General features: G+C 39.6%; 1 protein-coding gene across 1 annotated transcript; it reads right to left on the reverse strand.

Moving 5' to 3' along the window:
• Positions 1-1,364: 1,364 nt before the first annotated feature.
• Positions 1,365-16,754, reverse strand: LOC310752664 (palladin-like). The gene is made up of 5 exons (XM_083593556.1): positions 16,592-16,754; positions 6,132-6,204; positions 5,894-6,023; positions 3,390-3,452; positions 1,365-2,390 (listed from the first exon to the last, which is right to left on the reverse strand). The coding sequence occupies exons 2-5, from the start codon at positions 6,137-6,139 to the stop codon at positions 2,226-2,228; spliced, it is 366 nt and encodes a 121-aa protein (XP_083449682.1). The 5' UTR covers positions 6,140-6,204; positions 16,592-16,754; the 3' UTR covers positions 1,365-2,225.
• Between the last annotated feature and the right edge of the window lie 378 nt (positions 16,755-17,132).

Raw genomic sequence — 17,132 nt, forward strand, 5'->3', positions numbered from 1 at the left:
AGCTGTTCAACAAGCTGAATACACAGGTTTCTAATGACTCTAGTAAATACTGTTGCAAGATACATAACCTAATAAATATACTATACTGATAGTCCCACTGATGAAAAACACATCTGTCACTGGAGCCTCTTGAAGATGTATGTGGAATGTCATTTAATATGAGGGACATATGAGATGAGGCTTGATTCTGGTACTGATGCAGTTCGAAATGCCATGCAGGCTTAGCATTTCATAATAGCCTTCTTATCAGTTTATAATCTGTGCTACTTGTCATCCAATACAACCCATTTGTTCTCATTTTAATGACTGTCCCACTTCCTTTCCCCAGGGTTGCACAGTCCCACCTGTTTTTACCTCCAGCAGGTGGGCTGGAGGAGGGATGCATTGTTGGAAAAGAGCTGAAACAGAGAGAGCGTGCTTGAAGTCTGGGAAAAGCACAGAGTAGAGGTTAGATTGCTGCTCTTATTCAGTACTGATCTCCAGTGCCTCAGCATATACTGCATATAAAATATTTTCCTGTACGGTTTGGGACAAAGCCACTTAGTCAAACACTTAAACAATAGTCAATACTATTAGGTTTTGACCTTAGGTTTCAATCAAATTATGCCAAGAGTGCAATCTGTACTGCATTTCAATCAATGGAAAGACTATTGATCTTAATAGTTTAGTGAAGCCTACTGAAAATGAAGATCTGAAAGACACAAGCTGTGAACCTTAAGATACAACTAAGCACTTATTTCTTTGCCAGCATTACTAGACCTGTTGGCCTTACATGAGGCTGTAGAGGAAAATTAGTTTTCTGTCAACCCTAGGCTAGCATTAGGCCCCAAAACACCAGGAATACACAATAGTTTAATTGTTGTTTTACGTATGTATCTGTGGTAGAAGGAGACATTTGCATATAATTTTGCTTGAGCAATTTTCTTCATTCTTTCTGTCTTAATTAACTAGAAATCAAGAATGTGTGGGCACATTAATTCATTTGCAGCACAAAAATGTAGTTTCTCTCAGTCTGGAATTAGACATGCTTGTCCTTCACGTGCTTTTAATCTAGATTAAGGTTACCAGATGTCCCCGTTTCCCGGTGACAGTCCCTGGATTTACAAATCAGTCCCCATACAACATCCATTAACATTGAAAAGTGTCCCCGGATTCATTGAAAACAATCTGGTAACCTTAATCTAAATTGATTTCAGATCTTGTTGTCCAAAGAGGGTACATGATATGTGTTTGAAAACCTTCCCCTTGAAGTGGTGATCGTGATCTTGCTATACGCTACCTACAACGTTGGGCACCTTTGGACACACATACCTATTGTCAAGACTCAAGACCATCTGCATCTATTTTGATCTTGTTTCAAATGGACACACTATGAGGTAATGCAGAATAAATCTGCAGTGAGCTTTTATTTTCAGAAATATACTGGTTTCTCAAGAAGTGCTTTGCAAGGGCAAAAAAATCTAGATTGTGTGTGGACTATGTAGAAAAAAACAAATACTTAGTCTCCATTGATTCTAGAATTAAATGTCCTATGTACCCAGCCTAAGTCCATGGGCCACACTTTTGAAAGATTCATTACCAGAAGGCCAATATAAAAGCTTTTTAGGGGCTAACTAGACATTATGCAGACATAATGTCTGCCAATCCACATGTCTCTTCCCAATATCAGCTAAACTCTCCTTAGCAAAAGAAAACACATGAAAAGGCATTGGCTCAGCACGCCTCTATCCCTGTTCCCATTCATTGGCTGGTACTTGCAGAGAATGGGGAAATGCTGAGCAGGACAGTCATGTATTTCTTTTACTAGACGTTACCATGGACACCAACAGGAGAGATGCAGTTCAGCAGCAGTCACACAACCCCATAAACACCTGGTTATAATGCAGTCATACATATATTAATCCAATAGCGTATTTTCCTTGAAACATCAATGAGATCTGAGTAAATGTGTAGTATCAGACTACATGTTTCATGGTAGAAGCTTGTAATATTTAACTGCATTTTGCTCAGCAAGTAGATATTTAATTGTTAGGTTTGCCGTGCTATTCAATTATTGGCTGCTTAAGTCTCATTGACTTCAACAGGATTTGCTGAACACTGTGCACAAACGTGAGACATTTTTGCAGATTACAGTTTGTTTAGATGTGTTAAATTTCATGGATAGAAACAATCTTTTTTCTTTTATGAATTGAAATTGGAAATTTGGGTAGTAGATAAAGATTTTTTTAAAAAAAATCAGGAAACCTACTTTTTCTCAATATTCGGAAGTCTGCAGAATCAATTATTTGATTGTTCTCTCTGTACCAGTGAACTTGAAGAGTGGGTGATGCCCGTATTCGACATTCAAACACCACTAGCTGGCCGTTGGTAGTGCTAATGTTTTGAAGACCCTGAAGGAGTTAAAAAGTACTGTAAATATGCATGACATAAGACTTTCCCACACTTACCCTGCTTAGAGAGAAACTAGGGATCAACAGTTTGGAATTGGATTTTTATTTTCTTGTACACTGCTTATAAAAAGTAAAGGGACCCCTGACCATTAGGTCCAGTCGTGACAGACTCTGGGGTTGCGGCGCTCATCTCACTTTATTGGCCAAGGGAGCTGGCGTATAGCTTCTGGGTCATGTGGCCAGCATGACTAAGCCGCTTCTGGCGAACCAGAGCCTACTTGCACTTTGATGTGCTTTCAAACTGCTAGGTTGGCAGGAGCAGGGACCGAGCAACGGGAGCTCACCCCGTGGTGGTACACTGCTTATAGATTTTTGTAATTCAACGGTATAGAGATTGTCAAAATAAAGAAGAAATGAACAGTATTATTTAAAGAAGAAGAGGAGGAGTTTGGATTTGATATCCCGCCTTTCACTCCCTTTAAGGAGTCTCAAAGCGGCTAACATTCTCCTTTCCCTTCCTCCCCCACAACAAACACTCTGTGAGGTGAGTGGGGCTGAGAGACTTCAAAGAAGTGTGACTGGCCCAAGGTCACCCAGCAGCTGCATGTGGAGGAGCGGAGACGCAAACCCGGTTCCCCAGATTACGAGACTACCGCTCTTAACCACTATACCACACTGGCTCTAAAAGAATTTGTATACCACTTAATTGTAAATAAAACCTCTAGCAGTTGCAGATTTTCACTTTTTGAAATATGGAGAATATTTCAAAGAGATATCACTGAACAAGAGGGGACATCTGGAGGTAGATTCCAAGGGGAAGCAGATTAACACAAAGCCCTGCAAAGGATGTCTAGCCCAGCATTCCATTTCCTATACTGTATAGCAATCAAACCCTGGGACAGAGATTTAGCAACCTGCCTCCTGTGAGCAAAAATGCCTTCCACTCCTGCCACAGCACCTTTGGCTTCAAGCTGCTGCTGTCTAGATTATGCTACGTACCTTTATAAATACAGGGGCAGCTTCATATGTGGATCCAGTCTGGTTTTTTGATGGGTTTTGCATCTGTATGTTAAAAAAAAAAAGAGAGATATTGCTGTCACTGTATTTAATATCTATTTAATATCTAGAGAAGCTGCATATCATTCACTTCTGACAAAAGGAAAAAATAACTTCTAAGAACTTTATCTGGAGTTTGCACACTATGTTATCTATGATACAGTTCTCTCCTAAGAACCCTGATTTATGCTCTCCATACCAAAAAATAAAATATATTAAAAAATCCCTTATTAGAAAAAAGCAAAAAGGAAGTTGTATGGAAGAAAATGAATGAATTGTGGTTTTAAGGCAGTGATGCCTTGGCCCTTCAGTTGTTTTGGGACTACAACTCCCATCATCCCTAACAGAACCAGTGGTCAGGGATGATGGGAATTGTAGTCCCAGAACAGCTGGAGGGGTAAGTTTGGCCATCACTGTTTTAAGGCATCTCCACTTGAAGTTTTAGACGTGTGTCCTAGATATGCCAAAGTAATGCTATTAATTCCAACAAGTCATATGGCTCATCTGCTTGTCCCATCATAAGAGGTCAGCAACCTGGGATTCTCACAGGGTCATGGTAATGGGGAGTTGTGGCGGCACACAACCCTGCATGGCATGGGGTTCTTCTCCCTCCCTACCTGTGCTGTTCCCAGGTTTAGGACTTGACCTAATGTAGACTCAAATCATGCAGTGCAGCCCCTGGGGATAGCAAAATCTCTTCCAAACGTCTTGCATTAGCCAGTTGTATAGAATGACCATTCTACAAAGCTGTTGTAACAATATTTATAGAACGTAGATAAATATTTGATGGGCATAGAACTAGAGTACTGAAATTTATGAAATCGACACATGGCTTTGGGCAAGTCACACTTTTGCATTTGTAAAAGTGTAAGGAAAGGCTAACAATTTACACAACCACTGAGGAAACAGATGCTGCTACAGTGCACTTTGTGCATTAAATATGCTATGCAAATAATATTTGTAAGTTACTGCTTGATCTGTAGCATACCTCTCTTCCATTTTTTTTAAATATTATAATCCTCCAAACCACCTATGCTATAATCTTCAAGCCATCTAATGGGTGTTACTCTGGAGAAAATACTTCGAGTGTTGTAGACCTGGTGCCAGTTGACATGCTATTATTGCACTCATCTGGAGGCCACTTTAGATGGCAGCATTTTGTTCACAATGTGAAACATAGGTATTTAATGGCTTAACACCTGCATCTTACATTAAAAAATTTTTTGCCACTGCAAAATATTTTTTGGCCACTTGCCATCACTTATTGAAATCAACTAACTTGCACTGTGAGCTGCTGAACAGGAATAGTTAATTATGTGGTAACCATCATATTATGACTGTTACCATGTAAACCAGACCTAGTCCTTGGTACTTAAGTGTCTACCTTGACTTGGTACCCTCCAAATGTTTTGGACTACAACTACCATCAGCCCCAGCCAGTAAAATATCTGATGGACACCAGTTGGGGAAATCTGCCTTTTCCTTTTGGAAAGTATTTCAGCTGCAATATAGAAATTTGGGATTCTGGAATAAGCAGGAACTCTTGCCTTTGACAGATGAAGAACCAAGTCATCAGAATATTTTTACATTTTTACAACTGATTTCTTCCTATCAACTATTGAAAAGGAAGGAAACATTGGCAAATTATGCTGATTGCTGTAGATTTGGACGTATGGATGCACCTGTGTCAATAAATATATTTTGTTTAGCTTTTTGCTAAATGAGTTTATTCAATGGTCATTAATGGCTAGAAGAACCTTCAGTTGCTTTTGATGGCTGGTGGATACTAACTTGTGAACAACACAGACATGGATGGGAGTTGGAAAGAACAAGCTTCGAACTGTAGGCATGCTGTGTTTGTTTTTGGGAGACTGCATGCTCCTTTCAAGATTTGTGGTACCTGCGTGCTTGTCTGCATTCACAACTTTACAAATGTACAAGAGATATTTATGTCGCTAAAACTTCTTTACAAGGAAGCCAATTCCATAGGGGCTGCCTGAAACTGCCTACTAGTCAATATAGTGTACAAAAAAATTCTACCACTGATAATATATATGCTTTTTTACTTTAGCAGAATCTTATAAAAAGAAACCTATGTAATCTCTCCCCACACTTTCCCCCCAACAACTTGAAAGGCATTTAAATCCCTGGATGTTTTGAATTCTCCATCTCTATACTAAGTAGCTGCTTTGATCCAACTGTCCTTTCTTAAATGTCTTTGGAAGAATATGACAAATGGCTAAGCTCCAGGGTAGCCACATGACTGCTTCTAATCCTCTCATTGATAGATGCCAAAAAAAAAAAAAAACCCCAACCCCAGCCAGACATGTTTTAAATTGGGGGGGGGGGGGAGAGAAATAAACCAATGCAGACAAACTGGAATTTCAATGCAGGATTCAACGTTTTGCCAAAATTAATGCAAAGGGAACAGGAAGTGTTTAACCTACTCTTTGAGGGTCAGTGGATAACGGCTCAATTAAAGTCGAATAACTGCGACATGCTTTGCTGCTGCTGCTAAACTCTCCACTGGCTGGTGATCCAATGGTCAGTGACAGGCTGGAAGTTTTCCGCTCGGTCCTAAGTATTGAGGGCAGGGGAGAAACAATAATAAGCACAGCTTACTGGGAGACGGACATACGTTTTTATTGGGTGATTATGCATACAATGGAGAACTTCTTCACTTACTGTGACATTCCTCTGGCCCAGCCAGTATGCTGACATTCACAGAGAAGAGCTTGGTCAGGATTTCCTTGTAAACCTAGAGGAAACAACATCAATCAGGCTTGTATGTTAAACATAATTCACTTTATCTTCCCTCGCCCTGAGGGGAACCAATGAGAAAGTTTAATAGATTGGGATGGTGAAAACTGAATGTCAGGCAGACAGCATGCCATGGAAAGGACGGCACTATTACAATTCTAGCAGTATCACCACTGGATGAAAACATAAGTGAAAATACAATGCTGCAGCCCCTTCAACTTTTTGAAAGGTCCTCTAGAGATTAAGCTTTTTTAAGCATATGTTATTCTTATAAGCGCAGGCAACCTCCAAGAATTCTGGACCAAGACAGATATCTAGACTTAACCATGGCTAGTAATATTTGTGCAGCTGGCAGGAAACATTTGGCCCCCATCCCTGCCAAAGTCTCTTGCAGGGACAGGAAAAGCTGCCCCTGATTGTACTGCAAATCCTGCAACAAACATGCATTGTAGGAAGAGCCCTAAATTTAGGCTTGGCAGCTCTCGATCCAGTTCTCTGCCTGTGGTCACATCCACACCATACATTTAAAGCGCTCTTATACCACTTGAAACAGTCATCGCGTCCCCCAAAGAATCCCAATAACTAAAGTTTGTTAAGGGCACTGGGGACTGCAGCTCTGTAAGGGGCTTCAAAGCAATTGTTTTAAATGTGTGAGTTTTTTTATTTGATTTTAAATTGTACTGTTTTAATATGTTGCTGTTTGCTGCTGTGTGCTCCTTTGGGAAGAAGGGTGGGATACAAATATAATATATAAATAAAGCAATAAGCAACTCTCAGCACCCTTAAACTACAGTTCCCAAGAGTCTTTGTGGGAAGCCACAAGTGTTAAGTGTGCTTTAAATGTTTTGGTGTAGAAGTGACCTCACTTTCTCCTGCTCCGTGTAGTTGTTAGCTCTTTAAATAGATAAGTTCAATGTGGCACAGTATTGCCGGGAGTTTGCACTACTCCCTGACTGCAGTGATGCCGCTCTTGGCCATGTAAAGATTTGTCATTACAGATATCACTGGGTGTGTGTGTATGTGTAGGTATTATTATTATTATTATTATTATTATTATTATTATTCCCAACCCACCTGCCTGGGTTGCCCCGGGACCTGGAAGACCAAAGCTTGAATACTCCACTCAGCCATGAAGCTCACTGGGTGACACTGGGCCAGTCACTACCTCTCAGTCTAACCTACCTCACAGGGTTTTTGTGGAGAGTAAATGAAGAGGGACAGAACTGTGTACACCACCTTGAGCTCTTTAGAAGAAAGGTGGGATATAAAAATAACAAACAAATAAATAGAAATTATAATTATTATAGTAATCAATTCTTTATCACAATAATAATACCTAAACTACTAGGTATGGAACAGAAATGAAATGAATAGTCTCAGTATCTTTAAGAAAGTACAGTAAATAATTTCGAAAGTAGAAACTGCCCTAGCTGAGCAAAACTAAAGAAAGGAAGACGTTAAAAGTAAAAACTGGAGATTAACAATAACAATAGGAAGATAACCAAAGTAATCAAGAAAGAAATGCAAGAGAGAAAAGATGGGTTTAATAATAATAATAGAGAAACATGCTAAATAGGAAGGCAGGTCAGGATTACATTATTACCATGTAATATGGGATATTACACGATAATGTTTAAATGGAAATGTTTATAGCTCAATTTTCAAAGTCTACTTTGGGGCTACTTTTTCCTTAAGATGTTTTTATTCATTTCTTTGAACTTCTCAAATAGCATTTACTACTTCAGGAAGTGGATTTTACCTCCTGGAAATAAGGGTCCTTAGCACTGCAGCCTGAATAAAAGAAAATGGTGATGAAGATCTTAACATGACAATAACCTTAGAAATTACAAGACCCACTGAAACCAGAAATGAAGAGCTGGATCTTGACTTTATTTTAGAATGCTACAACATTCCAAAGACATGCTTTCTTCTTTCACTCTTTTGCTGCATGCAAATTCCAGTAAAATGCTCCACAGTGAAATCCTTGGATAGAGGGCCGTAATAAAATATCAAAATTGGGTGTTGTTTACAGTGTTGGTCCTATTTAGAACAGACCCAGTGAAATAGATAGACAGGTCTAACTTAGGTACATTAATTTCATTGGGTCTGCTCTGAGTAGGATTTACAGTGGTACCTCGGTTTAAGAACAGCCCTGTTTATGAACTATTCAGTTTAAGAACTCTGCAAAACCAGAAGTAGTGTCCCGGTTTGCAAACTTTACCTTGGTCTAAGAATGGAATCCGAATGGTGGAAGGGCACCGGTGGCGGGAGGCCTCATTAGGGAAAGCGCACCTCAGTTTAAGAACGGTTTCGGTTTAAGGACTTCCGGAACAGATTAAGTTCGTAAACCAAGGTACCGCTGTACTTGGATACATCACTTGGTGTAAAAGCTCATCAGGCTCTCTACAATTCGGATCTATTCTAGTTTAAGAAGATTCTGAGCTGTGGGAACACTCTCAGATAACCCAAATGAGAGATCCCAATGAACCAATTTCCTTGCCACCCTAAAGAACTCAATTCCACAGACACTTTAGCACACTTGTAATATAACTAACCTTGTACTGGGCATTTCAGTCTCCATTGGGTACTCTACACTTATGGGAACAAAGTTATAACAGGATGTAGCTTACCAGCAAACTTTGGTGGTTAATTTTAACAATCAGATTTGTCAAAAATGTGACGATGCAAGGTTGAATCACCCTGCTACCAATTGACCCAAGAAGCTAAGATCACATTTGAATAATTTCACATTACTCAAGAATAGCTTCATCAATGTAACAGTACGACATATTCATAACAACTGGTAAGGAGAAACAAAACTGGTGCTTTACTCCACATATCTGTACATCAAGAGTTTCTAATTTGCTTTGGCAAAAACCTCTGCATTGTCCTGACTGTGTCCTTGGAAGAAGAAATAGCATAGACTGTACCTAAGGGAGTCATTTTAGCAACCTCAGTGTTCCACGTAAATGGCAACCTTTACTTGGTGTAACTTTAGATCTTAGTGAAGATGACGGAATTAGACTCAGCCAGATGAAGAGAGGAGGACCTTTGCAACCCAACACCAAGATTATAATAAGGTACATACCAATCATGCTGTTGACACAAACAATAATGACGACTACCTGAATAGCTGAGATGTTTGCACAATTATGCTGTCTCCAGGACAGGGACAGATGTAATACAGAGAGGGTTAGGAAAATATTATGAAGGCTTCATGAAGCACTTTGCCAGAGATATGAAAAGTAGACAGACTATTAAATCTGTTGTAGCAACTAACATTTCTTCTGGTAGATTTTGAAATAAACTCATTTGGGTGAAGGGTGGGGGTGGGAAAAGGAATATCTGAAACCCCCTGGTAAAGAGGTAAGACAGGATTCATTCTAATGCATGGGTGTGTCTTGTGCTGTTAAATAAACATGGTCCATCTGTAAAGTCTTCCACTAACTATGGATATGATGAATTATGCAAACCACATTCAAAAATTTCATTGAATTGCTATTTTAACAGGATTGCCTGCATGCTGAACATCTATGGTGTACATGTGCTTTAAAATTCTATTTGGGTTCTTACATTTTGTTTTATGCACATTACATGCACTTTACATCCCTTTCCAGGTTTGAATGGACACAGGAGTTGAATGAATAAGGATGCTTTTGGAGAAGCAATATGATAGAAGTGCTGCTTGTGGTTCAATTTTAGATGCCTCAAGGCTGAGTTAGGGAATTACAAGTAGTTCAACAGTAACATGGCTATTCTTTAATTCACCCAGAGAGACAAGTCACTTTTCTAAAATCTCCTTGTTTATTTACCAACAATGAGAGAATCTACAAGGAATTTTGATTTTTAATTAAAACACTTCATATATTACTTGGAAAGATTAGTGACACACATTTAGAAACAAAGGGACATTTTAAAAGACCCACTTTTCAAAAGATCCACGGGCTATTTAGTAACAAAAATGTTACTATCTCATGAATTTGATGTATCATGAGTGTAAAACTGAGAAGGAACAAATGCATTCATTAACAGACGGGTGGTTCACCTAAAACCAATAAAATCAAATGGGAGTTTTGCTATAGACTTTTACACAACATGAACTTAGTCCTTTGATAGTATGTCTTTCACTTTGCATGTTTGTTTAAATCGCAAAATTCAAGGCAGTTGCCTCCAGTGCATTGAGAAAACACAGAATTGAAGTCTGGCTGATGTTGCCATGTTATTTTTCATATTTTATGTAATGGTGGTCTATTAGTTCCGGTCACTGATGATGCAGAATAAATATGAACTAAAAGCTGCATTTTTAAACTGAATTATCAATTTTAATTATGCATTTTTCTGTCATTTTATTTGTGGTTGACCTTATTATACTGAGTTTGGATTCCAAGAAGGCTGCTAAGGTAAGAGAGTTTTATCTTTCCCCAATCAAATGTAGCCCTGAATAAGTTCTGAATCAGCAGTAGAGGTCAGCTAAGAGACATCACAATATCCTATGGCAATCAATTCTGTAAGAGGATTTTCTTACAGAATTTGCTCATCTGGTATTTTTTTTACAGATGAACAGGAATATATAGAGCAAGGAAGTAAAAGCTTAATGTGATCATCTGAGCCAACATGACAGGTGACAAGAAGGAAGAGAATTAACATTCTCAAATGAATTTCTAAAACGTGCTAAATGCTAGTCACAAGAGACTCCTGTATACAGCATAGAGATGTAGAAAGTCCAGTAAGCATTCAATGAATGAGGTTTGTAGGTCCCAACTTTTACAAAGCCTTTTATAAATATATTTGGTAGCATTTAAGAACAGCTCCAGCTTTTTAAAAAGGCTCCTGAATATTTTGCCTTTGAAGAAGAGATAGCATAAAATAGAGATGCCAGCTAAAAACATGTCATTACTTGTACTGCTAATGCCATGAGAAGGCTCGTGATATTTGAGAACTAAGCACTGGCAATTTTGATAGATCAGTCGGTAGAGCATGAGATTTTTAACCTCAGGGTCATGGGTTTGAGCCCCACATTGGGCAAAAGATTCCTGCATTGCAGGGGTTGGACTAGATGACCCTAGTGGCCCCTTCCAACACTATGTTTCTAGGTAGGAAAACTACACATCATAGACCTAGAGTGCTATAAGTCAAAATCTGTCACTAGAAACACCGCAGAATGTTTGTTCCCATTCAGAGGAAATTAACCGCTGTTGGAAGACATCCAGTGACAAGGGGGTGGGGCGGAAAAATAACCATATACCAAAATGGAATTAATACAAAAACAATAGTATGTAACTCTCCGCCCTCAGATCTTAGTTGTTTAGTAAAGAATTACCATATGTTTCCTAAGAAGCTATTCTTGCAGAGCCTCCTAGTGGCAAAGATTTACCTTTTGGCAGATCTGTTAAAGCCATTCAACAATAGCAAAAATCCAAGGGAATTTTTTCATGGTGGCCCTTTACTGTTTCCTGGATCATCATCATTTGCCTGCTGGTGGTGTCAGACATGATGTGGCCAGTCATATTTCCACCAGTACTAGCACCTGTGAAGAACTTTATGTGAAAAGCGCCTGTAGCTGCTTTCTCTTCTCCAGATTCTTGAATTGTATTCTGATGCATCCAGAGGCCCAGTAAGAAGTTGGAGCTCAGAGGTAGGTACATGACTGTACTAACTCAAAACTAACTTGGTTGGGCTCTCCACATTTTTTTTTAAAAAGGGGTGCAAGATAAAATCTCTCTTGGATTTGAGATTTTTAAACGTGGAGAGGATTAAGGGAACAAAATGGAAAATAGATGGCCTTACTTGGCACCCAGGAGAAAGGCCAGTAGACTTTCAGTATGTTTTCAGTTCAGCTAGTTGTACGTTAACAAAACAATCCAGATTAGGAAAATAGGGACAAATTTGTAAGGTATCTTCCTCATCACTGCATATTCTCAGCTAGATCTCACATACCTGGGATTAAGGACTGGAGATAACTGGCCCCAGAGGGTGTGATAGATACTTATCTGTGCCTTTCCCCTGCATGGCCTCTATGGTTTTCAGGACATCTTTTTCTTCCTTTTTTTAGTCAATTAACCACTAATGCAAGGCAATAATAGACTCTTGGATCCATGGGGCTTTTTTTGTTTGTTCTGAGGCTATGGAGTTCTTCATTTGATCTCTACTCCCCCAGCTATTTTTATTTGCTCATCTGTCAGCAACCCCTTTGAAAGTAACTGCTCCATGCTTGTTCCCTGAGCAGCTTCTCTAAAAATTAATGAAAGTCGGTGGGTTCCCCAAGGATGCAAGAAAATCCCTGGAACATGTTCTTTTGTGGGTGACTATGTAGGGGGTATATGCCCACATTAAGTTATGACAGGGAGAAGAGAATGCCAAGAAATTTGTGCTAACAGGTCAGAGGGGTATTTAAAAGTCAACATCCAGTCAGAACAGCTCAGTTGCAAGCCAAATAGAGGATGATAGAAAAATTAACTTTTTATTTAGTACAATTTGACTTGTGCTTGCTTCATGTCTGCATCCTTGAAGCTAAAATAAAGATATTTGGTTAGGAACAGTCCATTCTCTGTGTGTAATTTCTTTTCTAAAGCCACTGATTCCTTAATTGTGCTGGCTTTTTGTTTTTAATACCTGCATTTTGTTCTTTCTTACTGCCATAAAGTATTTCCAAGTTCTGTGCTCTTGATAAACATTTCAGAAATTCCACACAAACTGGCCATATTCAAAATGTCATCAGAAACAGGCTTTGCTTGGTCTCTCAGAGAATCTTCTTCTTCTTCTTCTTCTTCTTCTTCTTCTTCTTCTTGTTTGTCTCTCAGAGAATCTTTTAAGTGTTGAGGAAACTTTCACAGGGCTAAGCAACTGCTCAGAAGTACTTTGAAATCTGAAATAAATAGTTTTGGGGAAAACCCTTATTTGCTACTTTAAGAACCCATCGCCAAGTGCTAGGTCTAAATCCACCTTAGAAGTGTGCGTGTGTGGGGAGAATCCCACTCCCTATTCAAACAGCACACCCTGGGTGCGCCCATCCAGATAAAGGCCAACATGTAACTCAAGGAGACATTGCTAAGATTGTGGACATTGGTTATGAGCATGATTCAGTGCTTTTGCTATCCTGGGATGAGGTAGTCTTTTGCTGTCCCACAAGCAGCCCTGAATTACTATTTGACACAAACATTGTGGCTCCTGCTCTTCTACAATTCTATAGTCTGAAATGACACAACACTGTGTGAATGCAGTTAATGTGCATGCTTTTAAAAAGTTTGATTAGCAGCTGGCCTGAGGCAGGAGGTGGGAGGAGAGAGAACAGAAATGGGACTGGGTAAGGAGGGAGAGTTCAACCATTCTCCTTCCATGGTCCTGATGACAGCTATTTGCATCAGAAGGCAAGCTTCCATGGACACCAAATCATATATACTAATAGCAAAACTCATTCTCCAAGCATCAGACCTGGTATAACCATGCTCAAGAGGGAGGTATCAGCAGGCCTAAGGGAAAACAAAGTTTTTGCAGAAGTACTTAAAAACCCAAGGGGGTGAGGGTGCAAATCCCAGAACAGCCCAAAGAAAACTGTATGCATTAAGAGGACATAATGAATGTCTGCTGGGCAGTGGTGTTGGGGAAATGCAGTACAGTACTCTGGAAAAGCATGTGGCTTGCTGACATCTTGAACAGGAGTGCTGTTCAATGAAACGTTTTAGTGCAGGTCCCACCTGAATGTTTTAGTTTCTGTTCTACAGATCTGGCAGCTGCTACTCCTAGCACTTGTGGATAACCCTGTCAAGTAACAAACTTTGTCAATTTGTGCAATATTCTCAGCAGGACACAGGTACATTCTTGGGGGTGTCGCTCAGTGGTGGAAGACATGGTTTGCATGCAAGAATTCCCAGGTTTGGCCCCTGCCTTCACCAGGAAGGACTGGGAAAAACTCCCTGTCTGAAACGCTGGAGAGCTGCTGCTAGTCAGTGTGGGCATACAGAGCTAGATTGGCCAATGGTCTAATTTGGAATACTGGCATCTTCCTATGATCCAACCTGAGCCACAAATCAAAACATTTTTGTTCCAACAATAAAATTGTTTTTGGTGAGGGACTGAAGGTCTAGTAATCTTATCACCTGACCTAGCAGCTGCTGCTCTGAGCCATTTGTTCTCGAGTACAAAAGCCTTATTGCAACCCACTGGTAGGCTCTACCTCCCTACTTGGTAATCACCAATGCGTGTCATATACAGTTTGGTAAACCAATTCATACAATGACTGTACAAATCAAACTTCAGCCCTTATATTGCAAAAGCTTCAGCTACATTTCCCCCCCATCGTTAGTTTAGCTCACCAAGAGCAAGGATTTACAAGAGTTACAACTCAAGCCATGTAGGGCTTTCTAATGGAATGTCAGCTTTAACTGCACCTGGAAGCAGGTAGGAAGCCAGAGTCTCTTCTTTTTGCAGAAATGGAGTAATAAAATGATATGGTCCTAACAGCAAACACTTGCTAAACTGGAGCAAGCCGCACCTGCTGGGGCTTCTAAGAAGTCTTCAAGAGTGGCACTGTACACAGCACATTGCAGTAATACTATCCATCTTTTCACAGATCTGTGAAAATGGCTGAATGTGAAGCAAACACTTGTAATCATTCTACAAAGTGCAACAGGGAGCACTTTCGGCCACTGATGCATACAGAGATATGTTTTTCAGCATCTTGTAACAGACTATTTCTTAAGGTTGTAATCGCAGAGTCCTTTGTTAATACAGTGCTCCTATTGCAGATTGTATGAGAGCACAGGTCATTGTTTCCTACTTTAGCTGACTGGCTTGGAAGGGCTAGCACACTTTTGAACAGAAAATTGTCTACAAATAATGTTTTGCTGTGCACTTGGTGAAATTCACTGCCATAATGTGCTCTCATGACAAATGGTTTATCTCACTTCTCATTAAATAAGTCCAAAACCTAATTTCTCAGACACTTAGACAACTTATTCAGCTGTCCTCAAATGGGAAAACATTGCAACTTGAGAAAACAAGGATTTATCACAGGTCAACTTAAAGCCACTAAAATGGAAGAATAATGCCAAACCCATGCACTTTCAAGCAGAGACAATCGAATAATTCAAAGAGAATATAAAATACACCAAACACTGCAAATTTAGAGGATGCAGTGCTGAATTTAGATGTATTCTTCACAAGCACATATTTCAAAAAAAGCTAATAAAATCGGAATTGATCACTCATCCCATGGGGCCCAAAGAATGAAGGATAGGCACCAGTAAGAACCATAATAAATAGATTGGAGTATATAATGGACAGTGTGCTGCAGCATATGGAGGGCTACATTGAACCAATGTTTACCCCGTGGATGCAAGTTTTCTGTGGGCATCATTACTCAGCTAAGAGGTTGAAATATTCAGAATCAAAGATGAACAAATGGCTGCCCAATTAAAATGAAGGTGAGTGTGATCTATGTATTTGTTCTTCTTCATACTGATTCCTGAAAGTAAAAGTCCAGAACCGATATGGCATTTGCAAGAGAACAACAACGAATCATGGCTATCCTGTTGTTGTATAGGTTGGGCTTGTACATCAGCTGCTGTCTTTCTCCCACTACCTTCCCCCCAAGAAAAACAACAACAACAACAACAACAACAACAACACACCTCTGAATTTTTATACACTCTCTTTCTGGCCACTAAATCCACAGTAAAATATACTATCTTTTATAAAAGCAAATTGCATGTTTACACTTTGCCTTTTGCAGAGTGCTACTTCTTTGCGAGTTCTTTCCTAGAGGAGTGCAACAGTGCCTCAAAATATACCACAAACATAATTAGGTGTTTTGATAGCAAGTGGATGCGGATTTTTTGGATTAACGGAATAGCAGAGGTCTGTGTTCCTGCCAGACAATCTATCCATTAGCGCTAGGAAGCCCAGGCCATGGATCCGGCCTGTCTGAGGGATGTATAGCAGAATCCACTCTTGGAAACCTGATCTGATTAACTTCTAATTTTAACTATGTGTGTAGCATTTAATATAGAAGCAGCTGATGGTGCATAAATCTACTGGCCTGTCAAGCAGCTCAAGTGCAGGGCTAAAGCAGAGGTCTTTCTTCCAGCTGAAAGCGAAAGCCTGGAAGCTGTGCTTTGGTTTTTTAACGTGCTGCCATTGCACCTGAAAAACAAACAAAGAGCAACGCAACCTCCTTATTACAAAACACAAAAGGTGTATAACACCCCAAAGCACTGTCAGGGCTTAGCACTGTAATCACAAAGTTGTGATCAGATTTTTATTTTTTTTTGCCCGATGGTTAAATGACATGCTGTTTTTACATACCTGTTTGTGTTTGTATAAGCAGTAAAAACAAATACAAAAAAAATCTGGTCATACAATCTTCCAGAAAAGACTACTGTTCAAACCTGAGTGTCCCTGCTGAGACTCATCAATCTCCTTGGAAAATGTTGCATGCAAATCGCACCGCAAAAGTTTTCAAAGGGTGGCCTTCCATGAGCGGAGGCTAAGCTGTTGGTAGACCCTTGAGCTACTGGGTGTCACACTAATCACTTAGGGATAAATTGAGGAAGTGATCTCAGGGTATGCTCAGATTTCTGTCTTTTTGTCAGCTGACTCAAGATTACTAGGTAGAACACCAGGGCCTGAACTGTCACTGCCAGAAAGTGATTGTTGAGCTAATTCGTATACTAACCTCTGGGTAACAAGGTCTGTAAACAAATTGCATGACATCAGCACATGCATGTGTAACACCAGCAGCTAAGGAAATTTCAAGGCAGTCTCTATTTTAAGAGAAACAGAAATGACTTAAATGTAGATAAGTATGTCACACCATTCTGCATTTATTTGCTTCCTCCAGGAAATAGAGAAAGCATATCGAGTCATTTAATTGAGCCTGAATTCCTGCTTTAAAAAAAACTGTTTATCTGAACATGAAATTGAACATTG

This window comes from Podarcis filfolensis (genome assembly GCF_964270895.1).
Source record: "Podarcis filfolensis genome assembly, chromosome: 2".
NCBI lineage: Eukaryota > Metazoa > Chordata > Lepidosauria > Squamata > Lacertidae > Podarcis > Podarcis filfolensis.

Coding starts and splice junctions, on each gene's coding strand:
- LOC310752664 (XM_083593556.1), bottom strand. Junction 3,453..5,893: donor TATCCACTGACCCTCAAAGA/GTAGGTTAAACA, acceptor TTTAACATACAG/ATGCAAAACCCATCAAAAAA. Junction 2,391..3,389: donor CTGCCCCTGTATTTATAAAG/GTACGTAGCATA, acceptor TAACTCCTTCAG/GGTCTTCAAAACATTAGCAC.